At 37.5% G+C, this 24,372-nt stretch overlaps 1 protein-coding gene across 3 annotated transcripts in view; it reads left to right on the forward strand.

Moving 5' to 3' along the window:
- The window catches only part of DIAPH2 (diaphanous related formin 2), a 941,635-nt gene that overhangs the window by 483,730 nt on the left and 433,533 nt on the right, over positions 1-24,372 (forward strand). For all 3 annotated transcript variants that reach the window (XM_061409121.1, XM_061409122.1, XM_061409123.1), the window contains one exon: positions 7,745-7,874. In XM_061409121.1, coding sequence (XP_061265105.1) covers positions 7,745-7,874 — 130 coding nt within the window. The remainder of the gene's footprint in view (positions 1-7,744; positions 7,875-24,372) is intronic.

Below are 24,372 nucleotides of genomic sequence, written 5' to 3' on the forward strand. Positions count from 1 at the left end.
AAGCAGAGCCATTACTTTGCCAACAAAGGTCCGTCTAGTCAAGGCTATGGTTTTTCCAGTGGTCATGTATGGGGGTGAGATTTGGACTGTAAAGAAGGCTGAGCGCTGAAGAATTGATGCTTTTGAACTGTGGTGTTGGAGAAGACTCCTGCGAGTCCCTTGGACTGCAAGGAGATCCAACCAGTCTATTCTGAAGGAGATCAGCCCTGGGATTTCTTTGGAAGGAATGATGCTAAAGCTGAAACTCCAGTACTTTGGCCATCTCATGCGAAGAGTTGACTCATTGGAAAAGACTCTGATGCTGGGAGGGATTGGGGGTGGGAGGAGAAGGGGACGACAGGGGATGAGATGGCTGGATGGCATCACTGACTTGATGGACGTGAGTCTCAGTGAACTCCGGGAGTTGGTGATGGACAGGGAGGCCTGGCATGCTGCAATTCATGGCATCGCCAAGAGTCGGACACGACTGAGCGACTGAACTGAACTGAACTGAATGACTTACTCTGTATGAAGATGGGAAGCTAAAGTAGATTCTTATCACTTCTGATCTAGATGGTGATCCTGGTCATGATAATAGACTATCTTATTAAATTCTACAAGTCTTATCTAATGCCTATTTTGTGGATCAGAAAGCTGAGACATAGAGTATTTAGTTCACTTGCCTAAGGTCACAGAAGTAGTGAATGGTATACAGAGTAAAGGTTTTAACCTAGTACTGTCTGAATCTAAAGTCTGTGGTAGATAACTATTCTGATTAGAAATGTGAACCTCTTTATATGAGCTGTAGAGAACCATTATTTTTTTGAAGGAAGAGAGTGGCATGGTAATATGGATATTTAAGAAGCATTATTATATAGGATAAAATGAAGCAGAGAGAATGGAATGGCCATGACCACCTTCCATAGATTAGCTCCACATAGCTACCACTTAATGTTTAAAAACAAACTGCTACCTCCTTCTCAAAGCCAGCTTACTCTAGAGAGTTACCACTTTCTCAATACAACCATTCTTTATTTTTTTTCTCTTTTAAAAAAATTTTAATTGGAGGCTAATTACTTGACAATATTGTGGTGGTTTTTGCCATACATTCACATGTATCAGCCATAGGTGTACATGTGTTCCCCATCATGACTCTCCCTCCCCATCCCATCCCTCAGGGTCAACCCAGTGCACCAGCCCTGAGCACCCTATCTCATGCATCGAACTGGGACTAGCGATCTATTTCACATATGATAATATACATGTTTCAAAGCTATTATCTCAAATCATCCCACCCTCGCCTTCTCCCACAGAGTCCAGCAGTCTGTTCTTTACATCTGTGTCTCTTTTGCTATCTCACATATAGGGTCATCATTACCATCTTTCTAAATTCCATATATCTGCATTAATATACTGTATTGGTGTTTTTCTTTCTGACTTACTTCACTCTGTATAATAGGCTCCAATTTCATCCTCTTCATTTGAACTAATTCAAATGCATTCTTTTTAATAGCTGAATAATATTCCATTGTAGATATGTACCACAGCTTTCTTATCCATTTGTCTGCCGATGGACATCTATGTTGCTTCCATGTCCTAGCTATTGTAAACAGTGCTGCGATGAACATTGAGGTACACGTGTCTCTTTCAATTCTGGTTTCCTTGGTGTGTATGCCCAGTAGTGGGATTGCTGGGTCATATGGCAGTTCTGTTTCCAGTACAACCATTCTTTTAATCACCTAAATTTAAAACTTTTGGAGTTGGATCTTTCCCTTTCCATTATCCCAGGTATTTCTTTTCAGTGGCTTAATCTTGTTTGTCTTCACAGTGTGTCTTAAATTTGTCCTTTCTTTGCCTTTTTTTTTTTCATGTACTCATTATCATTTTAGATATATCAGTCCTTGACACTTTTTACAAAATTACTCTTCTACGTCATCCCCTTTCTGTATAACTTTGTGTTTTCTTGTAAATGCTAGGCTTTTGGGGCTTTGAAAGTACCATTTATTGTTTATCTCTGATCCCATTTATTGTTTGTCTCTGATCCCTAGTGTCCAGCCCGCACTGAATCATCAAATGTACTTCTACATTCATAATTGCTTTGCTTCTGACCTGTCTCCCCTTATAAATGTTTAGTGCTTCATTTCCCAAGGGGACGTTGTGACTTTGTTCTGGCATTCCCTCTCATATAACTCACAACAGATACGGTGTCCTGAAAAAGTCTGGGCTTTATGGTCAATATCTCTATGTGTATGTATGTATGTGTGTGTGTGTGCATATGTGTACACATGCAAACAGAACAAGAGTATAGTTTAATTTAGAAGAATCTTTCTATGGCCTACACAGGTGGGAATTTGTGTGGAGAAAAATCTTCATTCAGAAACATTGATTGCCTCCCTAGGTATGTACTATGATGCTCCTAGGTACTGTGGATAATAAATATTAGTGAAACAGGGTTTCTTCCCTTGGAAGAGCTCATATTGACTGGAAGAAAGTACTGTGTTGAAATGTTTAGAGTGAAGGAACATAGCAAAGGAAGGAATAAAGTATTCCTTAGCGGGGTCTTCAGAAAGGAAGGAGTACTTGAGTACTCTTGAAATTTGAGTAGGTATTCACTTGGCAGATAGAGAAAAGAGGACGAGAGTCTATAGAGAGCACAAGATGTACAAAAGCACAGTGGTGTGACACTATGGTATGTTCAAGCCGTTGTAATCAAACTGAAGAGAAGGATAGGTACAAGAAAGCAGCAGGGGACACATTAGAAAGGTAGGCAAGGATCAGCTGAGAAAGGGCCTTAAAATGCAAAACCAAGAAGTTGGTGTGCTTTTCTAGTAGCTGAAGGGAGACTTTGCAATGGAAACTGAATGGGTTCTAATCATCCTGACAAAATTAAACATTTAAAAACTGACATTTGTGTGGTGAGGTTAAATGAACTGAAATAGTTTGGTTTAAGAGCAAAGAACACCTGAGAAAGGGAGCTTTCACTCTTGTGAGAGGTGCTGCTGCTGCTGCGTCGCTTTAGTCGTGTCCGACTCTGTGCGACCCCATAGACGGCAGCCCACCAGGCTTCCCGTCCCTGGGATTCTCCAGGCAAGAACACTGGAGTGGGTTGCCATTTCCTTCTCCAAGGCATGAAAGTGAAAAGTGGAAGTGAAGTCGCTCAGTCATGTCCGACTCTAGCGACCCCATGGACTGCAGCCTACCAGGCTCCTCCGTCCATGGGATTTTCTAGGCAAAAGTACTGGAGTGGGGTGCCATTGCCTTCTCCATACAGAGGATTAGTGACCAGTTATTTTCAGTATCCACTGGTGACAGAGCAAGAAAAAATAGGCTTAAATCTCAGGAGAAGGGAAAATTACTTATAGAAGGGTTCCTTCACAGAAATATTGAGTGTGACTGACATGGATGATTAAAATGTTGTTGGCTCAGGCACTCTGGCTGTGTGCTGCGTTCTGTGTGTTCAGACCAACTGATTTCAAAAATAAGGTGAAGACTGCAGGTTTTCAGGCTCGAATGAGAATGTTCAAAATAAATCTTTTATAAGGCAATTGGTTATTCAGATATTTTGCTATCTCCCTAACTAAAGTTTTGGAAATGTATTTGAACACATCACATATAAATAGTATCTTTCATAATATAGCACTCCTGTTTATTAGGGAAAAAAGAATGATCAGAATTTGCTAGACAAATGTGTTAATCTGTTAAAGGTATTTTGTATTCATGTACCATTTCAGAAAGTTATTAAAGATTAGGTAGTTACAGTTAGTATAAATCCAGTTATTAATCTTTATGTATAACATTTATTGGTCAAATGATTATAATTAAAATCACTATGTGGTTTATTAACTGGCACTTAATCAGTAAATATAGAGAATTGCTCTATTTTTATTGCTGTCATTCACTGATAACTCACTTTATTAAGATATTGTAAAATGTTTTTAGCTTTTTCAAATAATTCCAATTTCTGGAGCTATTTGTGATTATATTGTTTGAAAATATGTACAAGACAGAGGATTATAGGGTGGCCATTTTGTTCATCCTTTTGCATGTTACACTGAGTTAACCTGATATCAAAATGAAGTTAATTTTATTTATCAGTAAACTAACCCAAACACTTTGGAAGTGATTTTGAACATACTCAGGTTACCTTTATACTACCCCAGGAGATGTCTATAGCTAGCGAGTACACTTGGAAGAGCAAATTATTGGATAAATGCCTTTAGCCATTAGAAGTCATGAAAGTGAATGTTCTTAGTTGCCTTCTGTACTTGACATTGAACCATTCAATAGGTCCTGAGAGAGACGATGACTAATGTGTGGATGGTGTAGACACAGTAAGAGACACTGAAGCCCTGATAATACAAAGTAAATATACTTTAATATGTAAAGATGCTTTACCCTTATGTTTTGATATTATATGTTCATTTTTAAATGATTGGTCTAAGTGTCATGGACATAGAGAAAAATTTTTTAAAGACTACATATTTGTTGTTAATATTCCCTGCCAATTTGAAACCACAAGATAGACTCTTGGTGTAACGTTATTTAAAAAATAAACATTTCAATACAGATTTAGCAAGTCATCTCCCATACCAACTAAAATATTTCTCAGCTTGACAAGATAAGCGTGTGGCCATCTTTGTCCATGCCTTGAAGGCAATGTTAGAAATCTAGAAAAGTCATGCAACTCTGTTGACTACTCTTTCTGATTTCAATAAATATATTTAACTGAAATGTTATGCTTCACTTCTGAGAATTCTGAAAATTAACCACATATAAGCATGCATGTCAAAAAGGGAGTTTTTAAATCACCGACAAGGTTGCCATACAAGCACAGTGCTATTTTTCTGTTCTTGTGTTTTCCTTTCCAGTATTGGCCATGTGCATTTTTTAAAAGAAAACTGATATACTTCTACAGTGTGGTATCCTAAAAAATTGCATGGGTTTTTATTGTTGGGCCCTGTGTTTGTCTCTCTGTGTGTAAATAGTTTGTCTCCATAGATTTCATAAAATACAGATCAATTCCCCTCCTTTAGGAAGATGTGCCTTCAATTTCTTTAAGTACCTAATATTTTTCAGTTGACTTCAGTCACTTAGTCATGTCCGACTCCTTGAGACCTCATGGATAGTACCAAGCCAGGCTTCCCTGTTCATCAGCAACTCCCGGAGCCTACTCAAACTCATGTCCATTGTGTCGTTGATGCCATTCAACCATCTCATCGTCTGTCATCCCCTTCTGCTCCCACCTTCCCTCTTTCCTAGCGTCAGGGTCTTTTCCAATGAGTCGGTTCTTCGCATCAGGTGGCAAAGTATTGGAGTTTCAGCTTTAGCATCAGTCCTTCCAATGAATATTCAGGACTGATTTCCTTTGGGATGGACTGGTTGGATCTCCTTGCAGTCCAAGGGACTCTCAAGTCTTCTCCAACACCACAGTTCAAAAGCATCAATTCTTTGGCGCTCAGGTTTCTTTATAGGCCAACTCTCACATCCATACCTGACTACTGGAAAAAAACCATAGCTTTGACTAGATGGACTTTTGTTAGCAAAGTAATGTCTCTGCTTTTTAATATGTTGTCTATGTGGGTCATAGCTTTTCTTCCAAGGAGCAAGCGTCTTTTAATTACACGGCTACAGTCACCATCTGCAGTAATTTTGGAACCCCCAAGAATAGAGTCTCTCACGGTTTCCATTGTTTCCTCATCTATTTGCAACGAAGTATTGGGACCAAATGCCATGATCTTAGTTTTCTGAATGTTGAGTTTTAAAACAACTTTTTCACTCTCCTCTTTCACTTTCATCAAGAGGCTCTTTAGTTCTTCACTTCCTGCCATAAGGGTGGTATCATCTGCATATCTGAGATTATTGATATTTCTCCCAGAAATCTTGATTCCAGCTTGTGCTTCTTCCAGCCCAGCATTTCACATGATGTACTCTGCATATAAGTTAAATAAGCAGGGTGACAATATACAGCTTTGATGTACTCCTTTCCCAATTTGGAACCAGTCTATTGTTCCATGTCTAGTTCTAACTGTTGCTTCTTGAACTGCATACAAATTTCTCAGGAGGCAGATCAGTTGTTCTGGTTTTCCCATCTCCTGAAGAATTTTCCACAGTTTGTTTTGATCCACACAGTCAAAGGCTTTGGTGTAGTCAATAAAGCAAAAGTAGATGTTTTTCTGGAACTCTCTTGCTTTTTCGTTGATCCAGTGGATGTTGGCAATTTTTATCTCTGATTCTTCTGCCTTTTATAACTCCAGCTTGAACATTTAGGAGTTAAAGTAGTTTGTAAGAAACAACGAAGAAAAGAAAATGTTTATTTCCTTATTGGTTGGAGTAGCCAGCATCCTCTGAAAGGGATGCACTTTGTGAACATATAACACTAATCTCAAGAAAAGACCTCTCTTTAGGGAAGTGAACCTCCTATTGAGTCTTCTACAACTGCAAGCCTGACTTAAGACAAATTGCTCTTTAGGTTTTTGTTGCTTTTTGTTCTTATAGCTTATTCTTGAATTGTGTCATTTCAACTCTGTAGTACTTAAAAGTGTTTACTGCATCAGCATAATAATGCAAAATTTTAAATATTTTTACGTGCCTTGGAATTACCAGCATCATGACTCCTATGGCTGTTTGTTTTGAGCCTTAAGACTAACATTTCTTTTACGTTTTTCATATCATTGGAATCTAACAGTTATTCTAATAAACTGTAACACAAAAAGTATGGACCTGATTGAGTAAATGTGATATTTTTTTTTCCTTAGCCACTAAAATAATAAGGATTAAATTACTCTGTAATTAACTAAATATCCTCCAAGTCTTTTCACAAGCCTGTTTGTAAAGAATATTCATTTATTCTAAACAGTAATCCTTAAAGCTAAAATCCCCAAATCAGTATGGACATCAGTGGACAAACCCATCATCTAAGGATTATGGAAAGAAAACATCCAATAGAATGAGAAAACTTGATACTTCGTGCCATATTTGTCCTTTGTTTCTAAGTAAATCCTTAATTTCATTTGTAGCTTAGTCTTGTATAACAGTTATATTAAAGAAAATACTTAGATTCTCATTATAGATTTTTTTTGGTCCTATAGTTTGCAGTTTTTTTATCATTCTAACTTCAGCATCTCTTTTCTAGTGTCTCTGAAAAGAAGATACAATGTGTAGGCAGAGAAATAAAATTTGACATATTATCATGATTGTATGGTCAGATTCTGTTTATAAATCAGCTTAAAAAGCCTTCAGTTATTTTTTTTTTGATGGCCCATGCAAGTAAAGGAGCATACAATGCACTTGCTCTTTTATTTTAATTTGCATAGATGATAGCTGAAGTAAATATAACCTCATAGATGCATCCAGCTTTTAAGAATATATTTATGAAATAATACAAAGACCAAAATGATGATAACAGAAACACACATTAACTTGGACTATTATTATTAATACTTAAGTGGTTGTTCTTTTCTCAGGAAAAGAATAGTTCACTTTGCCATCATGATTTAGACATTTTAAGAAATACAGATGAAAGTTTATTATTATTATTATTGTTATTATTTACATTTTGGGTCACCTTTCTCTCTTTGAAAATGAGTTCATTTCAAAACCCAGCGTATTGTTACTAGAGCCCCAGTATAAACTACCCTAGACATTTAAAAAAAGTTATATTAATTATAGTGAATTGAGTTCATTCATTCATTTCACTTCTTTAAGTAGAAGTCTATATTTATATTGCTGAAAAATACTAAAAATAGTTATCATTATTCCATTTCAGATCCGAGATACTAAATCATCAGATCAAAAGACCACCCTCTTGCATTTCCTTGCTGAAATCTGTGAGGAAAATTACCAGGATATCCTGAAATTTACTGATGAACTGGAGCATGTAGAAAGTGCAAGCAAAGGTAATTGATTTATAACTGATTTGAAACTACATCCTGCCAAAATATTATACTTTAAATGGTAATCTATAAGCATTAATCATATTTTTTGTTTGGTTACTGATCTAAGAAAAGCAGGAAGATAGTTTTCCTTAGTTTGTATTTGACAACATAGTATATTTTAATAACCTGCTTTTAACTGACTTTTTTTTTTTTTTTTAGCAATTCTAGGTTATTGAAGCTTTTGTGTCTCTGATCAGATAATATGTTTGTTCATTCATTTCATAAACACTTAAGTGTATATTGTTTGCAAAAGAACCATACTGTGGGGCTGTTGGTAATAACAAAATGATTGTGAGATAGTTCTTGCTAGAATGCGTTTAAAATCTAGAAGAGAAGACATGTATACAAATACTATATAAAACAGAGATGAATATGAGAAGTGCTATAAGAAAATAGACTGTAGTTTAGATGAGAGGGAAAATACTTTTGAATGGATAGTTAAGTGAAGGCATAGTGAAAGAGGCCAAAAAGGTGAAGTATGAAAATTAGGATTTTTACAGACATGGAAAAGGAGTATGCAGTCCAGACAGTCAACAGTATCAGCAAGGCACAGTCGTGGAATGTGTTAGGATAGGTGAAAACGTCACTGGGGAAGAAGAAAAATGTCTCCAGACTTTAATTTGAACTCATTAGCTTTGTTGGTTAGTGAGTATTTACTTTTGCCAGAAGTTGAAAAGTGAATGAAAGGAAGGATCAAGGAAACATTTTTTTGGAAGGTGAAACAATAGATGTGGAGTACATTTTTCCTCTTGGATCAGAAAAGTAAGCAATAAAGCTTTTATTTGAAATTGCACTGTGATAATTCCACTTCTCTGGAGAAGGAAATGGCAACCCACTCCAGTATTCTTGCCTGGAAAATTCTGTGGACAGAGGAGCCTGGAGGGCTACAGTCTATAAGGTTGCAAAGAGTTGAATATGACTGAGCAGAGCAGCACAATTCCACTTCTCTATAACTCTGAGAACTTTCTGTAAGGACTGAAAAACATATGCTTCCTGAGTTTACTACAAACCATATACACTGGTTAGTGTCCTTCAAAGTAGAAAAAAAGTGTGTCTGTAAAACCCAGAATGTCATATGTATAATATTGTTCAGTAGCCAGTTGTCATCTCTGCCATTCTGGTATTGTTGATCACATCCGCAATGTTTTTCTTTAATGAAATTAATGGAATTTCTTTAACTCCTTTAATTTAATGAATATTATAGTTGTTACTGTTGTCTTGTTAGAGGAGAGGAATTATAAGGCTACCTGTAATCCTTCCATTCTCAGCCAAGTATGTATTATACTCAGTTCTGTTTCCTACTCTGGGGCTTTTGGCAGATCTTTACATAGTTTTCTTTTACAATCTAACCAACTTCTTTCTTCCTATCCATTTTAAGAGCAAAACCTCTCTGATATATTTGCTTATTTCTGCTTTCATGTATTCATGAAATGAATGTCATTGTATTCAAAAAACTGTTGCAAAAGATCTTCCTTTCTTACTGTTTGGGCTTCAGCAATCCCCTGTCAAGTTGTTGTGACTAGTTCTTTTTCTTTCCCTATAAAATTTAGACTCAGAGTTTTCAACTCAAGAAGTTCTTACATACATTCCACTTACTTGCATCCCTCTTTCATTTCCTTCTAGTTTTCTTTCAGGGTGCCCAGACATACTTTCTCTTGAGCCATTTTTATTCCTTTCTAATAATGCTGTCTCTGTGTATCATGCTACATCCTGTGCCTGAGAATCTCAAGTGCCCTGTTCTCTAAGACACCTGACATTTGTCAATTCGCTGTTCAGGATACATTTCCTTATGCTTTTTAAATGTGTTACTATTGAGCCCTTATGAGAAAATACTTGTGAAATTAGACTGCAAGAAAAAAACAGAACGTGGTGCGAAATGTCAAGCCAATTTCTTCTTTGTAGTTAAATACTTTCCCTTGGTGCTTAAGTTTAGCATGTTTGTTTGCTTAATATAGATTTCAGTCCTGTTTGAATCATATTCTGTCACCTCTAATACTGTGGATATAACTAGCGTATCTATATTCACAGCCAACCAGCAAAAATAAAAATAGATCAACACTCTCTAGTAATTATTTTCTGTAATTATGGCCTATCTCCTTGTGAAATTACTGCTTATACAAAGAAAAAAGTACCTTTCTTTGTAAACTGGAGTGGTACAGGAAAGTTGAAACTAGTTAATGATTTTTATATTATTTTTATATTTTTCATATTTAAAGAATGATTGTATGACTACTATATCTATCTTTTGTGTTTCTGTTTTCTTCCTACACCTTTGAAAATCCTATGTTTTTCATTTTTTATTGAAGTATAGTTGATTAACAATATTATGTTAGTTTAAGGTATATGGCAAAGTGATTCAATTATACTTTCCATTATATGTTATAAGATATTGAATATAGTCCTTATGATATAAACTCTTGTTTATGTTTTGTATATATATTAGTGTATGTATGTATTCCTCCCTCTTGTAAGTTTTTTGATTATTAGAACCTAAGTACCTATTTTAATAGAATAAGTATCTCTTCTGTCTGGAATAGCAATAAATGTATTTCAGCTCATTACTTAAGGTATATACCTCAAAGTAACTGACAGAGGGAAAAAAATTACCTTCAAGTGAAAGAAAACTAAAAGTGGGAAATATGTGGGATTCATGGAAAATGCCTTGCTTCCTTGTAAAGCTAACCTTCTAAAATTTATGTGCATCTTAAACTATCAAAGGCGATGGTATAAACTTAGCATATTTTCCTAGAGCTCTGTAACTCAAAGATATTGGGGGAAACCACATCATTTTTACATAAAACAGATATATGTTATGGATTGGAATGCAAAATTCACATGAATTTTTAAAATAAAACAGATGACTTCAAAGAAATGTCACACTTGCTGTAGATCCCTAGGGGAGCATGTTCAATCTTCTCTTTCATTAGGGGCACTTGGTTGGGAAAAGTTTATGAAGCATTGCCTAAAGAATTGGAAAGTGGTTTTGTTTTGCTTTGGATTCACTTATTTATCTATTTACTTATTATTGCAGGCAGGGTGGAGGCAAGCAGGCAGAGTGAGGGCGGAGAGTTCCTTCTAAACAGATCATCTATCTCATCACTCTTATGAAGTTCAGAATCAAATAGTACATTGTAATTATATTACCAGGGGGATTAATAAAATAATATTTCTGTGGTCATTTTCTTCTAGGTTAAATGATAAATCTTCAGATCCTCTCCTTCATGTTTGACATACCAATGAGCCTTTAGAAAGAAAAATAAAAGCTGTTGCTATAGAGAATCTAACGCCTGTAAAATACTGAAAATATATTTGATAAATCACCATTACCTTTTCCCCAGTGACTAATTTTAAAGATTATATGTATAAAATTATATCTAATAGACCTATAGATCTATATTGTCTAAAGCATTGCCAGTTTGCTAGACCTAGTTTATAAATCCTGTATTGTTTCCCCCCAGCCCCCTCTTCCCATGGCTATCACTGTAACTTTCAGCTTTGATGATTTCTACAGTTTGATTTAAAACCTTAGTGTTTTATAAGTCAGCTCCAGGGATTAAACCAAAAGGATTAGCAAAACTTAATTAAAACTATTCCATTCAAAAAGGGAAAATAATATTAATGTATTTGAAGGCACTATTAATCCTAAGTTTTTGTGTAAATCTGAAATGGGTTTCCTTTCAGTTAAATTAGTACCATCCTATAAGATAAAAGCAGGTTAAGTTTTCTATAAACAGTGTTAGTTTCCTATGATTTAAATCCACTATTACAAATTTTAATGACCAACCATACCTTTTGCTGTCTGACCTCTTTCCACGTCAGATTAGTAACGCCGATTAGCTATTTATCCATTCTGAATTCTTCAAAAGATTAATAATGATGAAAGTTTAGATTAGAGGAAATACTATAGGGGAAAAATCTATCAAATGAAGAAAAAGAAAAAAGTAAAGTCATAGAGTTTAAAAAGTTGGGGGAATGAGGGAGGAAAAAAAAATTGGAGGAAAAAAATCTTTTCAAAACTCTAGAGCTGACAGAAAGTTTAGATTTAATCTAGTCCCTGCTAAAAGAAATCCAACATGGCATTTAGTTCAAATTCATCATTTTTCAGTTGAACAAACTGAAGCCTAGAATGATGAAGGAATTGCCCACAATCACAGTCAATGAAAGTTTGCAGAAATGTTGTCCATTATTTTATCAGTTACGTGTCAGTTCCACTTTAATTATTTTGTGGTCTAAAATATACAACAGAGATTCATATTTACATATTGGAAAACATGCAGAAAATCAACACTGACCAAATAAATATTTACTGGAGTATAAATGCCACTTCATCTATATCGTGGTCTGATTTCTCTAGCCCCATTTTGACAGAATTACCCTTTTCTTTCTCTGAGTTACAACAGCACTTTAGCCTTATTAGTAATACAGCATCTACCACATTTGCATTTTTTATTTCATTGTATTCTTCTCTCTGTACCTCCTAGGTTGAGTTCATAAGTGGCAAGGAATATGCCCCGTTTGTCCCAACAGACTCAGTGCTAGCACAGCAACTCAGAGAGAAGTGTATATGCTCAGAGAGAAGTAAATGTTCAATAAATTTATTACATTGAATCTTTGTGTCTCCTTTTCATACTCATACATTGCAAAATATGGCATTTTGGGAAGTTGGCAAGTTGAGAATAGCAACCTGAAAATTACTGTTTACTGTAAATACAAGAGGAGAAACAAAATAAGTTGAAATAAAGAGAACACCAGGGCTTAACAGTATTTCCTGGCCCATGTTTTACTTTTTTTCAAGGAGGAAGTTAAACTTGGAAACAATCAAGCTCTTAATGGAGAAGATCTAAACTTATGGTAGCCACCAAACTGTAAAGGTTTATGGTGAACAGTAAGGATTAACATCTATTTCTGCTTTATTGACTATGCCAAAGCCTTTGACTGTGTGGATCACAATAAACTGAGGAAAATTCTGAAAGAGATGGAATACCAGACCACCTGACCTGCCTCTTGAGAAACATATATGCAGGTCAGGAAGCAACAGTTAGAACTGGACATGGAACAACAAGAATAGAAAAGGCTGTATATTGTCACCCTGCTTATTTAACTTATATGCAGAGTATATCATGAGAAACAGTGGGCTGGAAGAAGCACAAGCTAGAATCAAGATTGCCAGGAGAAATATCAATAACCTCAGATATGCAGATGACACCACCCTTATGGCAGGAAGTGAAGGAACTAAAAAGCCTCGTGATGAAAGTGAAAGTGGAGAGTGAAAAAGTTGGCTTAAAACTCAACATTCAGAAAACTAAGATCATGGCATCTGGTCCCATAACTTCATGGGAAATAGATGGGGAAACAGTGGAAACAGTGTCAGGCTTTATTTTTGAGGCTCCAGAATCACTGCAGATGGTGATTGCGGCCATGAAATTAAAAGACACTCCTTGGAAGAAAAGTTATGACCAACCTAGATAGCATATTCAAAAGCAGAGACATTACTTTGCCAACAAAGGTCCGTCTAGTCAAGGCTATAGTTTTTCCAGTAGTCATGTATGGATGTGAGAGTTGGACTGTGAAGAAGGCTGAGCACCCAAGAATTGATGCTTTTGAACTGTGGTGTTGGAGAAGACTCCTGCGAGTCCCTTGGACTGCAAGGAAATCCAACCAGTACATTCTGAAGGAGATCAACCCTGGGATTTCTTTGGAAGGAATGATGCTAAAGCTGAAACTCCAGTACTTTGGCCACCTCATGCGAAGAGTTGACTCATTGGAAAAGACTCTGATGCTGGGAGGGATTCAGGGCAGGAGGAGAAGGGGACGACAGAGGATGAGATGGCTTGATGGCATCACCGATTCGATGGACATGAGTTTGGGTGAACTCCAGGAGTTGGTGACGGACAAGAAGGCCTGGTGTGCTGCAATTCATGGGGTCACAAAGAGTCGGACACCACTGAGCAACTGAACTGAACTGAAGGATTAAAAGTCTCCTAGTTGCAGCCAACTGTCTTAATATAATATCTAACTAACTGCTGAAACTTCTTTTATTCTAGTGGTTGAAAAAAATTACTTTCATAGTGTGTACTAGATATTTTATTGAAAAATCTTTTGAGTTATGGAACAAAACCCCACTGTGTTTAATGCATTCAAGGTACAGTGGACCCAAGATGTATGAATCCATAGGATTTCCTAAGAGATTTAAACTTTCAGTTTTGCTCTCATCTTAGAAGCACAGAATGATGATAAACCAATGTTACAAAATGTCAACAGGATTGACTTTACTTAGATGTTAGTAGTCTGAGTAAAACTGAATGTGCATCATACTACTGCTGCTGCTACATCATTTTAATTAAAAAGTTAAATTGTTTAGCTTTATTTGTACTTTTCCCATACCATTTCAAATAATTTTGCTGAATGAATTCTTTTGTCATATTGATAGCATAAATATCTTGTAAAAATTTAGAAGAATATTAAATTTTAAGTTTTAAGGAATCTAATCCATACATTTTCCTCTTTGATGTACTTCTTTTTCTTTACTCTCACCAAGTCACCCCAGTTTCTCTTAAACAAAGTGAATTTCTTTAAAAGAATTCAAATTTTATTAGCAGTCCAACACATGCATAGAAAATATATTTTCAACATGAATGTCTAAAGTACTTAGGACAGAAAGTCATGTTTTCTTGCTGATCAGTAATCTAATCATTACCAACCAGTGTGTTGAATTCATAACATGTAAACCATCTAATTCATTTTCATTTCTAGAGAAACTATGTTAAAAACATTATCTTCAGGGAACAGTGAGAGGAAGCAGAGACCATGGTCATTTGTACTTGAGTTAAATGCTTCAATATAAGTCAACATTTTTTTATAGACCTATAGGCATTTGTCAGGGTACTTTAGCTTCTGGAACCCAGAATCTCTGCTGGAGAAATGTATGCATAGCTCATCTGCCTCATACCCACATTCTTGCCCAGCCTGTCTCAGCACCTGCATACTTGTATGCTCAGTCACGTCAGTCATGTCCAGCTCTGTGCTTCCCCATGGACTGAAGCCCGCCAGGCTCCTCTGTCCATGGAATTCTCCAGGCAAGAATACTGGAGTGGGTTGCCATTCCCTCCTCCAGGGGATCTTCCTGACCCAGGGATCAAACCCAGATCTCTTAGGTCTCCTGCATTGGCAGGCAGGTTCTTTACCACTAGAGCCTCCTGGGAACCCTATTTTTCCTAACAGAAAGTTATCCCTTTTCTCTTAGCCCTTCTGAACATAGGTATGAAGACTTCCCCAATTGTTTTGGCTTTCAGGGGTCTCTCACTTCCCCTCTTCTTAGTTAGGTCCTTGATCCTATACTCTTTGCATTACAGTAGCCTAAACTCTTTTGCATAATGGCTGTATCCTGGTGTGATGCTTCCTGAAATAATGTATGTATGTTATCATAAGTCTGCTTTTTCAAGGGAGATGCTAACACCCTATTGGCATAGTAAATTCAGCTCAGTGAGTGATTTTGAAACCTCCACCTGATCTTAGCTATCTTTATTTAACCCCAGTGAAACTTTCTGGGTACTTAAAATAACTAGAATATATGTGCAGATGTTTAATTCAACTTTACACATTAGTCGCAGTACTCAAAAAATTTTTTAAAAGTAGCTATTTAAGGCAAAACTAATCTATAGTGTTAGAAATCATTGTAAATTGTTATTTTGGGGGTGGGTTATTGTCTGGAAGGGAACACATGAGGGCCCTTGGGGTGCTGGTCACATTCTGTTTCTTGATCTGGATCCTGGTGACATGGGTGTTTTCAGTTTGTGAAAATGCATTCAACAGGTCATCTGTGTGCAGCATGGATGTATATTTCAACAAGGCATTTTTTAAAAGCCAGTCATTTGTATTTTTAAAATGTGTAATGAGTGATGAAAAGTGAGAAAAATATTACATGTTAATTCAAAAGGTCCTCATGTTTTTACCTGTGCTTAATGATCCCATGCATTGTGTAAATAACTGCTTTCAGAGTTGATCTGATGGTATGGTAAATAATTACTGTTTTTCAGCAAGTTGTATGTCACGTAAGGATTTTATCAAAATGTCTTTTAGTCTGAGAGTGAGTGGATAGGCTCTAGTATTACAAAGAAAAAAAATCAAGCATGTTTTATAACATGTAAACATTCAGGGTGATCTTTTCCATAGCTGTTGTCAGTATTATGCTGTCTAGTATATCATTGAATCTTAACGTGTCCTGAGCACATCCTGAGTTATAATTTTCACCAAGATCCTGTCATTGCTGTCATTGTTATCATTGTGTCTTTGCTTCAATGTCAGGAAAGAGGACATGTGGGAATATTGCTCATTTTAATCTCATTGCAGATTCAAGCTTGCTAGTTGAAAAGTGAATATTCATACAGCAAATATTATAATGTGATTGACTCCTGAAGTAAAATACAGGGACATATTTGATTGATGTTAAGGATTGATGTTAAGTAGTAATGTCAAGATAGAGAGGGAGAATAAGAGAAGAGGAAAGAATGAAAGAAATGAAGAAAAAGCCAGTTTTCTGTAGCCACAACAGAGTCATAGGAAGAGGCAGCTCCTGTCCTGATTGGAGATTCCCTTGTACCACTAGGGATTCTGGTAAGCAATGTGGTTACTGTCATTGCAGTTTTTACCACTACCAGTTCTTCTGATGGATTCATCAGTAAGGATTAACCTGGTTTAGGAATGCGAGGGCTGGGGATTTGGGAAGAGTAAAGAACAATGTCAGATCTACCTAATAAGTTGCCTCGATTTTCCACTTTTTACATATTTCAAAATGGCTTGAACACAGGGACTACACAGCTGGTATGATTTCTTGAACTGAACTGGGTCTTTTTCTGGAGTTTGGACTCTGAAAGTTGATGCAGTAAATTATAGTAAATAGCAAACATAATATTTTCTTATTCTAATTTTATATGATCCAAACTCCTTTAGAGTATTTCCATGTTAAACAATCGGAATGGAGCTGGCATTTTTATTAGCAGATGCATTGAGAGAGGAAAAAATCTCTGACTCCTAACAGGAGCTATTAATAATAGCTCTGTGGCAAATAATTCTGGTACAGTCATATCTGAAAGAAACACATGCTGGAAATACTGTGGCCAAGGACGAGAATCATAACATACATTTTTTTTAAATTTCAACTTTGTTACTATCTACTCAGTGAATCATAGTTTTGCCATTTAACCTCTCAGTTCCTGTTTCCTTGTTGTACAATAATATTTCTTAATTTGAAAAATAGAGATGGTCATATTTATCCCTCAGGTGATTATGATAATAACTAGGTATTCTATATGGACATGCAGTAAGAGAAAAGTGCTATATATAAACAGTGATTTATTTATTATTCAAGCTTTCCAGGTGATTTTGATCAGGTATTTTATGTTTGTTCAGTCCCATTTTTAAAATGAAGGTCAAAATTCACTTATTAAACATAAAGCACTCTGAAATAATGTATTAATATTATGTCATTAATTTTATATTCTTTACATGTTCTTTTACTTTTTTCTATCTTGTAGTCTTTTACAAATTACTCTAAAAACATGATGGAATAATCATTTTTCCACATTTGAGTGTTGATCACAAAATTTTCAATATTATATTTTTGATTTGATATCTTTGTCCTTAGTATGTGTAAACATGGAAGACAAGAAAGAGCAGGTAGTTTTATTGAATATTCTAAATAGTTAAAATACTTCTATATCCCTTGTTCTTTTCATTGTTAGACACCTGAGGGTAAAATAAAAAACATAGTTGAAAAAGATATAACATTTTTATTTGTAAGGTAAACCAAGAAAGCAATATAAACCTTGACATACTGTGTATTTTAATGGGAACATTAATTAATTAGCCTTTGACTATGTGTATCACAACAAACCGTGGAAAATTCTGAAAGAGATAGGAATACCAGACCACCTGACCTGCATCCTGAGAAATCTGTGTGCAGGTCAGGAAGCAACAGTTAGAACTGGACATGGAACAACAGACTGGTTCCAAATAGGAAAAGGAGTACGTCAAAGCTGTATATTGTCACCCTGCTTATTTAACTTATATGCAGAGTACATCATGAGAAATGCTGGACTGGAAGAAGCACAAGCTGGAATCAAGATTGCTGGGAGAAATATCAATAACCTCAGATATGCAGATGACACCACCAGTAGTCATGTATGGATGTGAGAGTTGGACTGTGAAGAAAGCTGAGCGCCGAAGAATTGATGCTTTTGAACTGTGGTGTTGGAGAAGACTGTTGAGAGTCCCTTGGACTGCAAGGAGATCTAACCAGTCCATTCTAAAAGAGATCAGTCCTGGGTGTTCTTTGGAAGGAATGATGCTAAAGCTGAAACTCCAATACTTTGGCCACCTGATGCAAAGAGCTGACTCATTGGAAAAGACCCTGATGCTGGGAAAGATTGAGGGCAGGAGGAGAAGGGGACGACAGAGGATGAGATGGTTGGATGGCATCACCGACTCAATGGACTTGGGTTTGGGTAGACTCTGGGTGTTGGTGATGGACAGGGAGGCCTGGCTTGCTGCGTTTCATGGTGTCACAAAGAGTTGGACACGACTGAGTGACTGAACTGAACTGAACTTAACCAGAACAAAACTAACTAAAGCACAAACTGGAAAACAAAACTAAAGCAAGGTGCCAATTGGAAAATAAAACAATGAAAATAAAACTAACAGATATGTTGAGAAGAAAGGAGAGAAAGAAAAGAAAGAATTGATATGCAAAGTTAAATAGAGGTAGATAAATAGGATTCATATACATTAAAGATTAACTGCAAGGGGAAAAGAACAGTAGGAAAAACAAACAAAGAAATAAATATAGAAAACATAATAATAGGTTTAAAAATTTAAATGTGAAATTTTGAAAAAAGAGAAAAGGAAAAAAAGGAAAACTCCACAGAACTGCAAAAGCCCAACAAAGAGGCAGGGGTTTATAACAACCATAAAAAATGTGACTGAGAAAAAAAAGCTCAAAAGCTTAACTGGATTTCATAGTACCAATAAAATTGTCAACTACAACAGAGGGGGAGAAAAAAGGGGGGAAAAAGAGAAAAAAAAATCCAAAAGAATCTACAGAACATGTCAAAAAGAAGAACAATAAACATTTTTCTTGAGTCACTTTCCCTCCCTGAGAGTCACAGTCCACCTTACCTCCATAGAATGCCCTCCAACACTATGCTATTCTTTGGACCTGCTGTGGGGGCAGCTCAGATTTTAGTCTGGGCCTACACCTGTGTGTTCTTGCCTCCAGTATCCACAGCTACCAGAACTGGTGCATTTTCTTTTGTGAGAGCTTTCAGTGACCTTTTATATATTCCATAGACCAGAGTCTGCCTAGTTGATCAGGTGGATTTAATCTGCAGCTTGTACAGCTGGTGGAAAGGTTTAGAGTCTTCTTCCTTAGCCACACTGCACCTGGGTTTCAATTGTGGTTTTATTTCCACCTCTACATGTGGGTCGTCCACTGGGATTTGCTCCTGAGGTTGCCCTGGAGGACTTGGGTTTGTCCCTGTGAGGGCCAGGTGTGGAGGTGGTGCAGCTGCTTGGGTCTCAGGGGTTCTGGCAGCACCATGTACTCAGGGAAGTTGGTGGCTAAGGCAGCAGGAAATAAAAGTACTCTATAAGGGTATGGCAACCAGTATTGGCCAATATGGTCCAGTATTCTTGCCTGGAGAACCCCCTCCCTGACAGAGAAGCCTGGTGGGCCATAGTCTACAGGGTCACAAAGAGTTGGACACTACCAAAGGGACCCTGCGTGCCTAGACACAGGACTTTTTTTGCCTGTGGCATCTCTGCCCCAGTGAGAGTTGAGTATGAAGGTGGCACAGCTGCTTGGCTTGTGGGGACCCTGGCGGCACCAAATGTACAGGGATATGGACTGGCTCCACCGCAGTAGTTATCGCCATATTAGAGTCTGTTTTCGAGCTTCTTGTAGCTGGTGATCAGAATGCCTCTTTGGCCAGTCTTTCTCTGTAGTTCCACCCATTCAGGCACTTAGAGGGTTCCCTTGCCTGGAGTCCTTCTCTGTTTTTCGGTGTGTCGGGCACTTAAAGGGGCACCCTGGGTGGGGTCCTACTCTGTAGTTCAGTTAGTGAGGCATTTGATGGGCCAGCCTGTCTATTGTTCAGCTGCTGATGCTGGCGCCTAGGGAGAGAGAGGCTATGGTGATGGCTCCACCCCTTATGTGTGACTCAGCAGTATCACCTTGCTTCCGTGGTTGCCTGGCTTTCCTCCACAGGCATTTCCCACTACAGTCTCCTCCCTCACATCCCCTCAATCGGTCTCTCCGCTGTCAACATCAGCCCTTGTCCTGGGATTGCTCCACAATCCCTACACTCCAGCTCCCAGCTGTTGTGCTTTCCAGGGGACCAGTGTTCCTGTCCAGGTATGTATGGCTGAGGCAAGTACTGTCTGATTCTTATTCCATTTAGGCTGCCACTGATCAGTGGTTTCACTCTCAGCCTTAGGTGTTTCTCCTCTGACTCAGACAGCTGCCCTGATGTGGGGATTGGGGCCTTGCTTCAGTTCTCCCACCCACCAAGGGCAGGTCCGGTCCTGCTAACAGTGCTGTTTTTCCTCCTAGTTCCTTTGTCCTACCGAGTTTTGCATGGTTCTATATATTCTTTTCTACTGGTTGGGTGCTCCTGTCTGCTCTTATTGTGGCCACACGTTCCGGGAAACAAGCTCACTCAGAAGGACAATGCAGATGGTGGAGTGCAGTTTATTACACAGGCAGGCCCAAGGCAGAGTCTCCTCTTAGCCAAGGACCCCGACCAGTTTTTCTGAAAACCTTATGTACCCTAAGTGTATAAGGTTCCCTGAAACTAGTCTGAACAAAGGAAAAAGAAAGATACAATCAAACTTAACCCCTGATTCATATGCCTTAAGCCTAGGTTAACAGTGGAAAATTATCAATAGGCCTGTGGTCATACCCCAGTGAGCATAATATAATGTGTGATTCTATTCAGTTACACAGGTAACTTTAGGGTATTCTTTTAGGCAATGGAGAGCCCTGGGCTCTTCCTTCCAGGGGCCTCGTTTTTTGGTTGGTATGTCATTTCCATAGATACTGGGCCTATAGCTCAAAGTCCATAGTCCAGCCCAGGATGGAGTCCTGCTTTCAAGACAGAGCCTGTTCTGTTTCCTCCTTCACTCTCAGTGGTGTTCTGCATGCACTTCTTTGTCTTAAGGTGTATTCCTTATGTATCCATGGAGAGAGATGTACTCCATGTCCACCTACTCCTCCGCCATCTTGTTCTCTGAATTTCACTGACATATTCTTAACAGTTTCAACAATTAGTTCACTGGGACAAGTCCAAAAGTGAAATACTCTGATGATGGTAAGTTTGGAAACCATGTCATACAGAGAGAGAACATAAGAAGACTTGCTCCCATAGTAATAGTTGGAAAGGTTTCTAGGGAATAGGGGATGTGTCAAGCAGCAGACTGTAGCCGAGAAGAGGACAGGAAGTGGTCCCATCGATAGAAGAGATGTGGATGGAATCCAAAGCTGTTGTTTGTATTTATAGCAATTTTTAAATCAGAAATTAACTTTCACTGAATTATAGGTCACATAACTTTTATTATACCATATATCTTATAGGTGCAAATATAAACTTTATATGAAGTCTAGAGGGCTTCCCGGATGGGAAGAATCTGCCTGCCAGTCAGGAGATGCAGGAGACTTGGGTTTGATCCCTGGGTCAGGAAGATCCCCTGGATGAAGAAATGGCAACCCATTCCAGTATTCTTGCCAGGAAAACCCCTTGGACAGAGGAGCCTGGCAGACAACAGTCCATGGGTTCACAAACTGAGCAACTATACACATGCATTCTAAAATCCAATCCCAGATTAAATCCAGTCCAGACCCATTTAAATATGTATACATATATATATATATATATATGCTTGTGTTGTAGGTGAGGAACTTTTGTTCCTGTTATACTGATGGCTTATGGAATACATGGTTTAAAATAGATTTCTGGAATTTAAAAATATTTTTAAATTGATTTGGAGAGGATTCAAATTTCTGAATACAAAAATTATTTTTTTTCTTTCTTCTCGTGGAGATACTTGATCTCTATAGATTTCTAGTTTGTTTACTATCTTGAGGAATGTGACATATACACACTGCTATATTTAAAATGGATAACCAACAAAGACCTACTGTATAGCACAGGGAACTCTGCTCAGTGTTATGTGGTAGCCTGGATAGGAGGGGTGTTTGAGGGAGAATGGATACAGGTATACATATGGCTAAAGCCCTTTATTGTGCATCTGAAGCTGATGACAGAGGATGAGATGGTTGGATGGCATCACCGACTCAATGGACGTGAGTTTGAGTAAACTCTGGGAGTTGGTGATGGACAGGGAGGCCTGGCATGCTCCAGTCCATGGGGTCGCAAAGAGTCGGACACAACTGAGCGACTGAACTGAACTGAAGCTATCACAACATTGTTAATTGGCTATACTCCAATATAAAATAAAACTTCAAAAAAATTATTTTCCGAAGCTTCTGTTGTGATTTCCAGCAAAAGGGACTGTGGAGGTGATGTTTTAAGTGATGTCAGTTTTACTTAGGAACTCAGTTGACAGTCAGGAATAGTTTCTCAGGTTAGATTTTCAAAAGGCCAAATAACTTGAATATTATTACCGCTCACAGAAACATCTGCATCTCTCACCTTCTTTTTCAAACTTTGTTTTTACTAAAACATTAGTAAGAGAAAATATTCTTTTCCTTTTTATATAGCCTCTATTTCCCAGTAAGAATGCATTGTCTGAAAAGTCACAGTAAATATAAAGCTTTTTTAAAAGTATTATTTTAGATGATGAGAAGAGAGTTCAAACAAAGAGTTTAACAGATATACCTGATGGGGACTTTTTTTCTTTTTATTACATATGCATATACTTACCATACTGCTCTTTAACAATCAAAATCCATTGTGGTTTGAAGATGCAGTCCTCTAGTTTAGAATGTCTCCTAAAAATTCCCACTCCAGACTGTGTGCTCCAGGTGAACTGAATTACCTTCTATTCACTGTTCACAATTGCACTTTTTTCCTCTTGTTTATTTGATATTCTGTCCATCTAGATTTCTTTGAAAATCTAAATCTCATACATCATTTTGAAGTGAAGTGAAGTGAAGTCGCTCAGTCCTGTACGACTCTTTGTGACCCCATGGACTATAGCCTACCAGGCTCCTCTGTCCATCTATCATTTTAGGTTCAGGTAAATTGCCATCTCCTCCAAGTAGGCCTCCCTGAGTACCACAACTAAAAGGATAGTCTCTTCCATTTAACTTTATTTCTGTATCACAAAAGACGACCTCATGCTGGAACACAGTTGTAACTGTGTAAGATCTTGAGTTGCTCTGATACACTATTAGAATGCATGATGTATACAGTAGATAATCCACAAGTATACGTTTTCCCTATGAAAATCTCTATCATTTTAGATTTATATTTATGTACCTTTTTGACAACCATAAGAGTTTTGGATTAAGTATTTGCAAATGCTAAGTGAATTGGACATGACTGAGTGACTTCCCTTTCACTTTTCACTTTCATGCACTGGAAAAGGAAATGGCAACCCACTCCAGTGTTCTTGCCTGGAGAATCCCAGGGACAGGGGAGCCTGGTGGGCTGCCATCTATGGGGTCACATAGAGTCAGACACGACTGAAGTGACTTAGCAGCAGCAGCATATATTAAGCATTTATTATATGGCACATTATAGGTTGTTCATATGTATTCTCTCCTTTATAGTTTACACACATTCTATAAGGTAAGATACTGTTATTTTCCCCATTTTACTAATGAAGAAAGGGGAACTTGGGGAGACTTGCGTAAGTTCCCACAAAGAGTCACAGAATATAAAGTTCTGAAATGGAGTCTTAGGACCCAGAAAAGAAAATGAGAGAAATTATACCCTGGTTTTAGGATTATCTTCCCATGTATGTTAGGAAGGAGGTCACTACTGTAAGAAATATTGATGCATACACTTTATAGGATTTTGTTATTGAAAACAGCTCCTAACCAATGGAAGGTTAGATTCATCTGTCTCTAGTGGTCTTAAATGTTAATGGGAAAAAACACTTTATAAAAGCTTTAATCTATCTCTAGTGGTCTTAAATGTTAATGGGAAAAACACTTTATAAAAGCTTTCATACAATCATTTAATTCCTTTATGCCTTTAAAGCTGTTTTCCTCAGTTCAGTTCAGTTCAGTCGCTCAGTCATGTCCGACTCTTTGCAACCCCATGAATTGCAGCACACCAGGCCTCCCTGTCCATCACCAACTCCTGGAGTTCACCCAGACCCATGTCCATCGAGTTGGTGATGCCATCCAGCCATCTCATTCTCTGTCGTCCCCTTCTCCTCCTGCCCCCAATCCCTCCCAGCATCAGAGTCTTTTCCAATGAGTCAACTCTTGGCATGAGGT

This window comes from Bos javanicus, chromosome X, assembly GCF_032452875.1.
Source record: "Bos javanicus breed banteng chromosome X, ARS-OSU_banteng_1.0, whole genome shotgun sequence".
In the NCBI taxonomy this organism is placed as follows: Eukaryota; Metazoa; Chordata; class Mammalia; order Artiodactyla; family Bovidae; genus Bos; species Bos javanicus.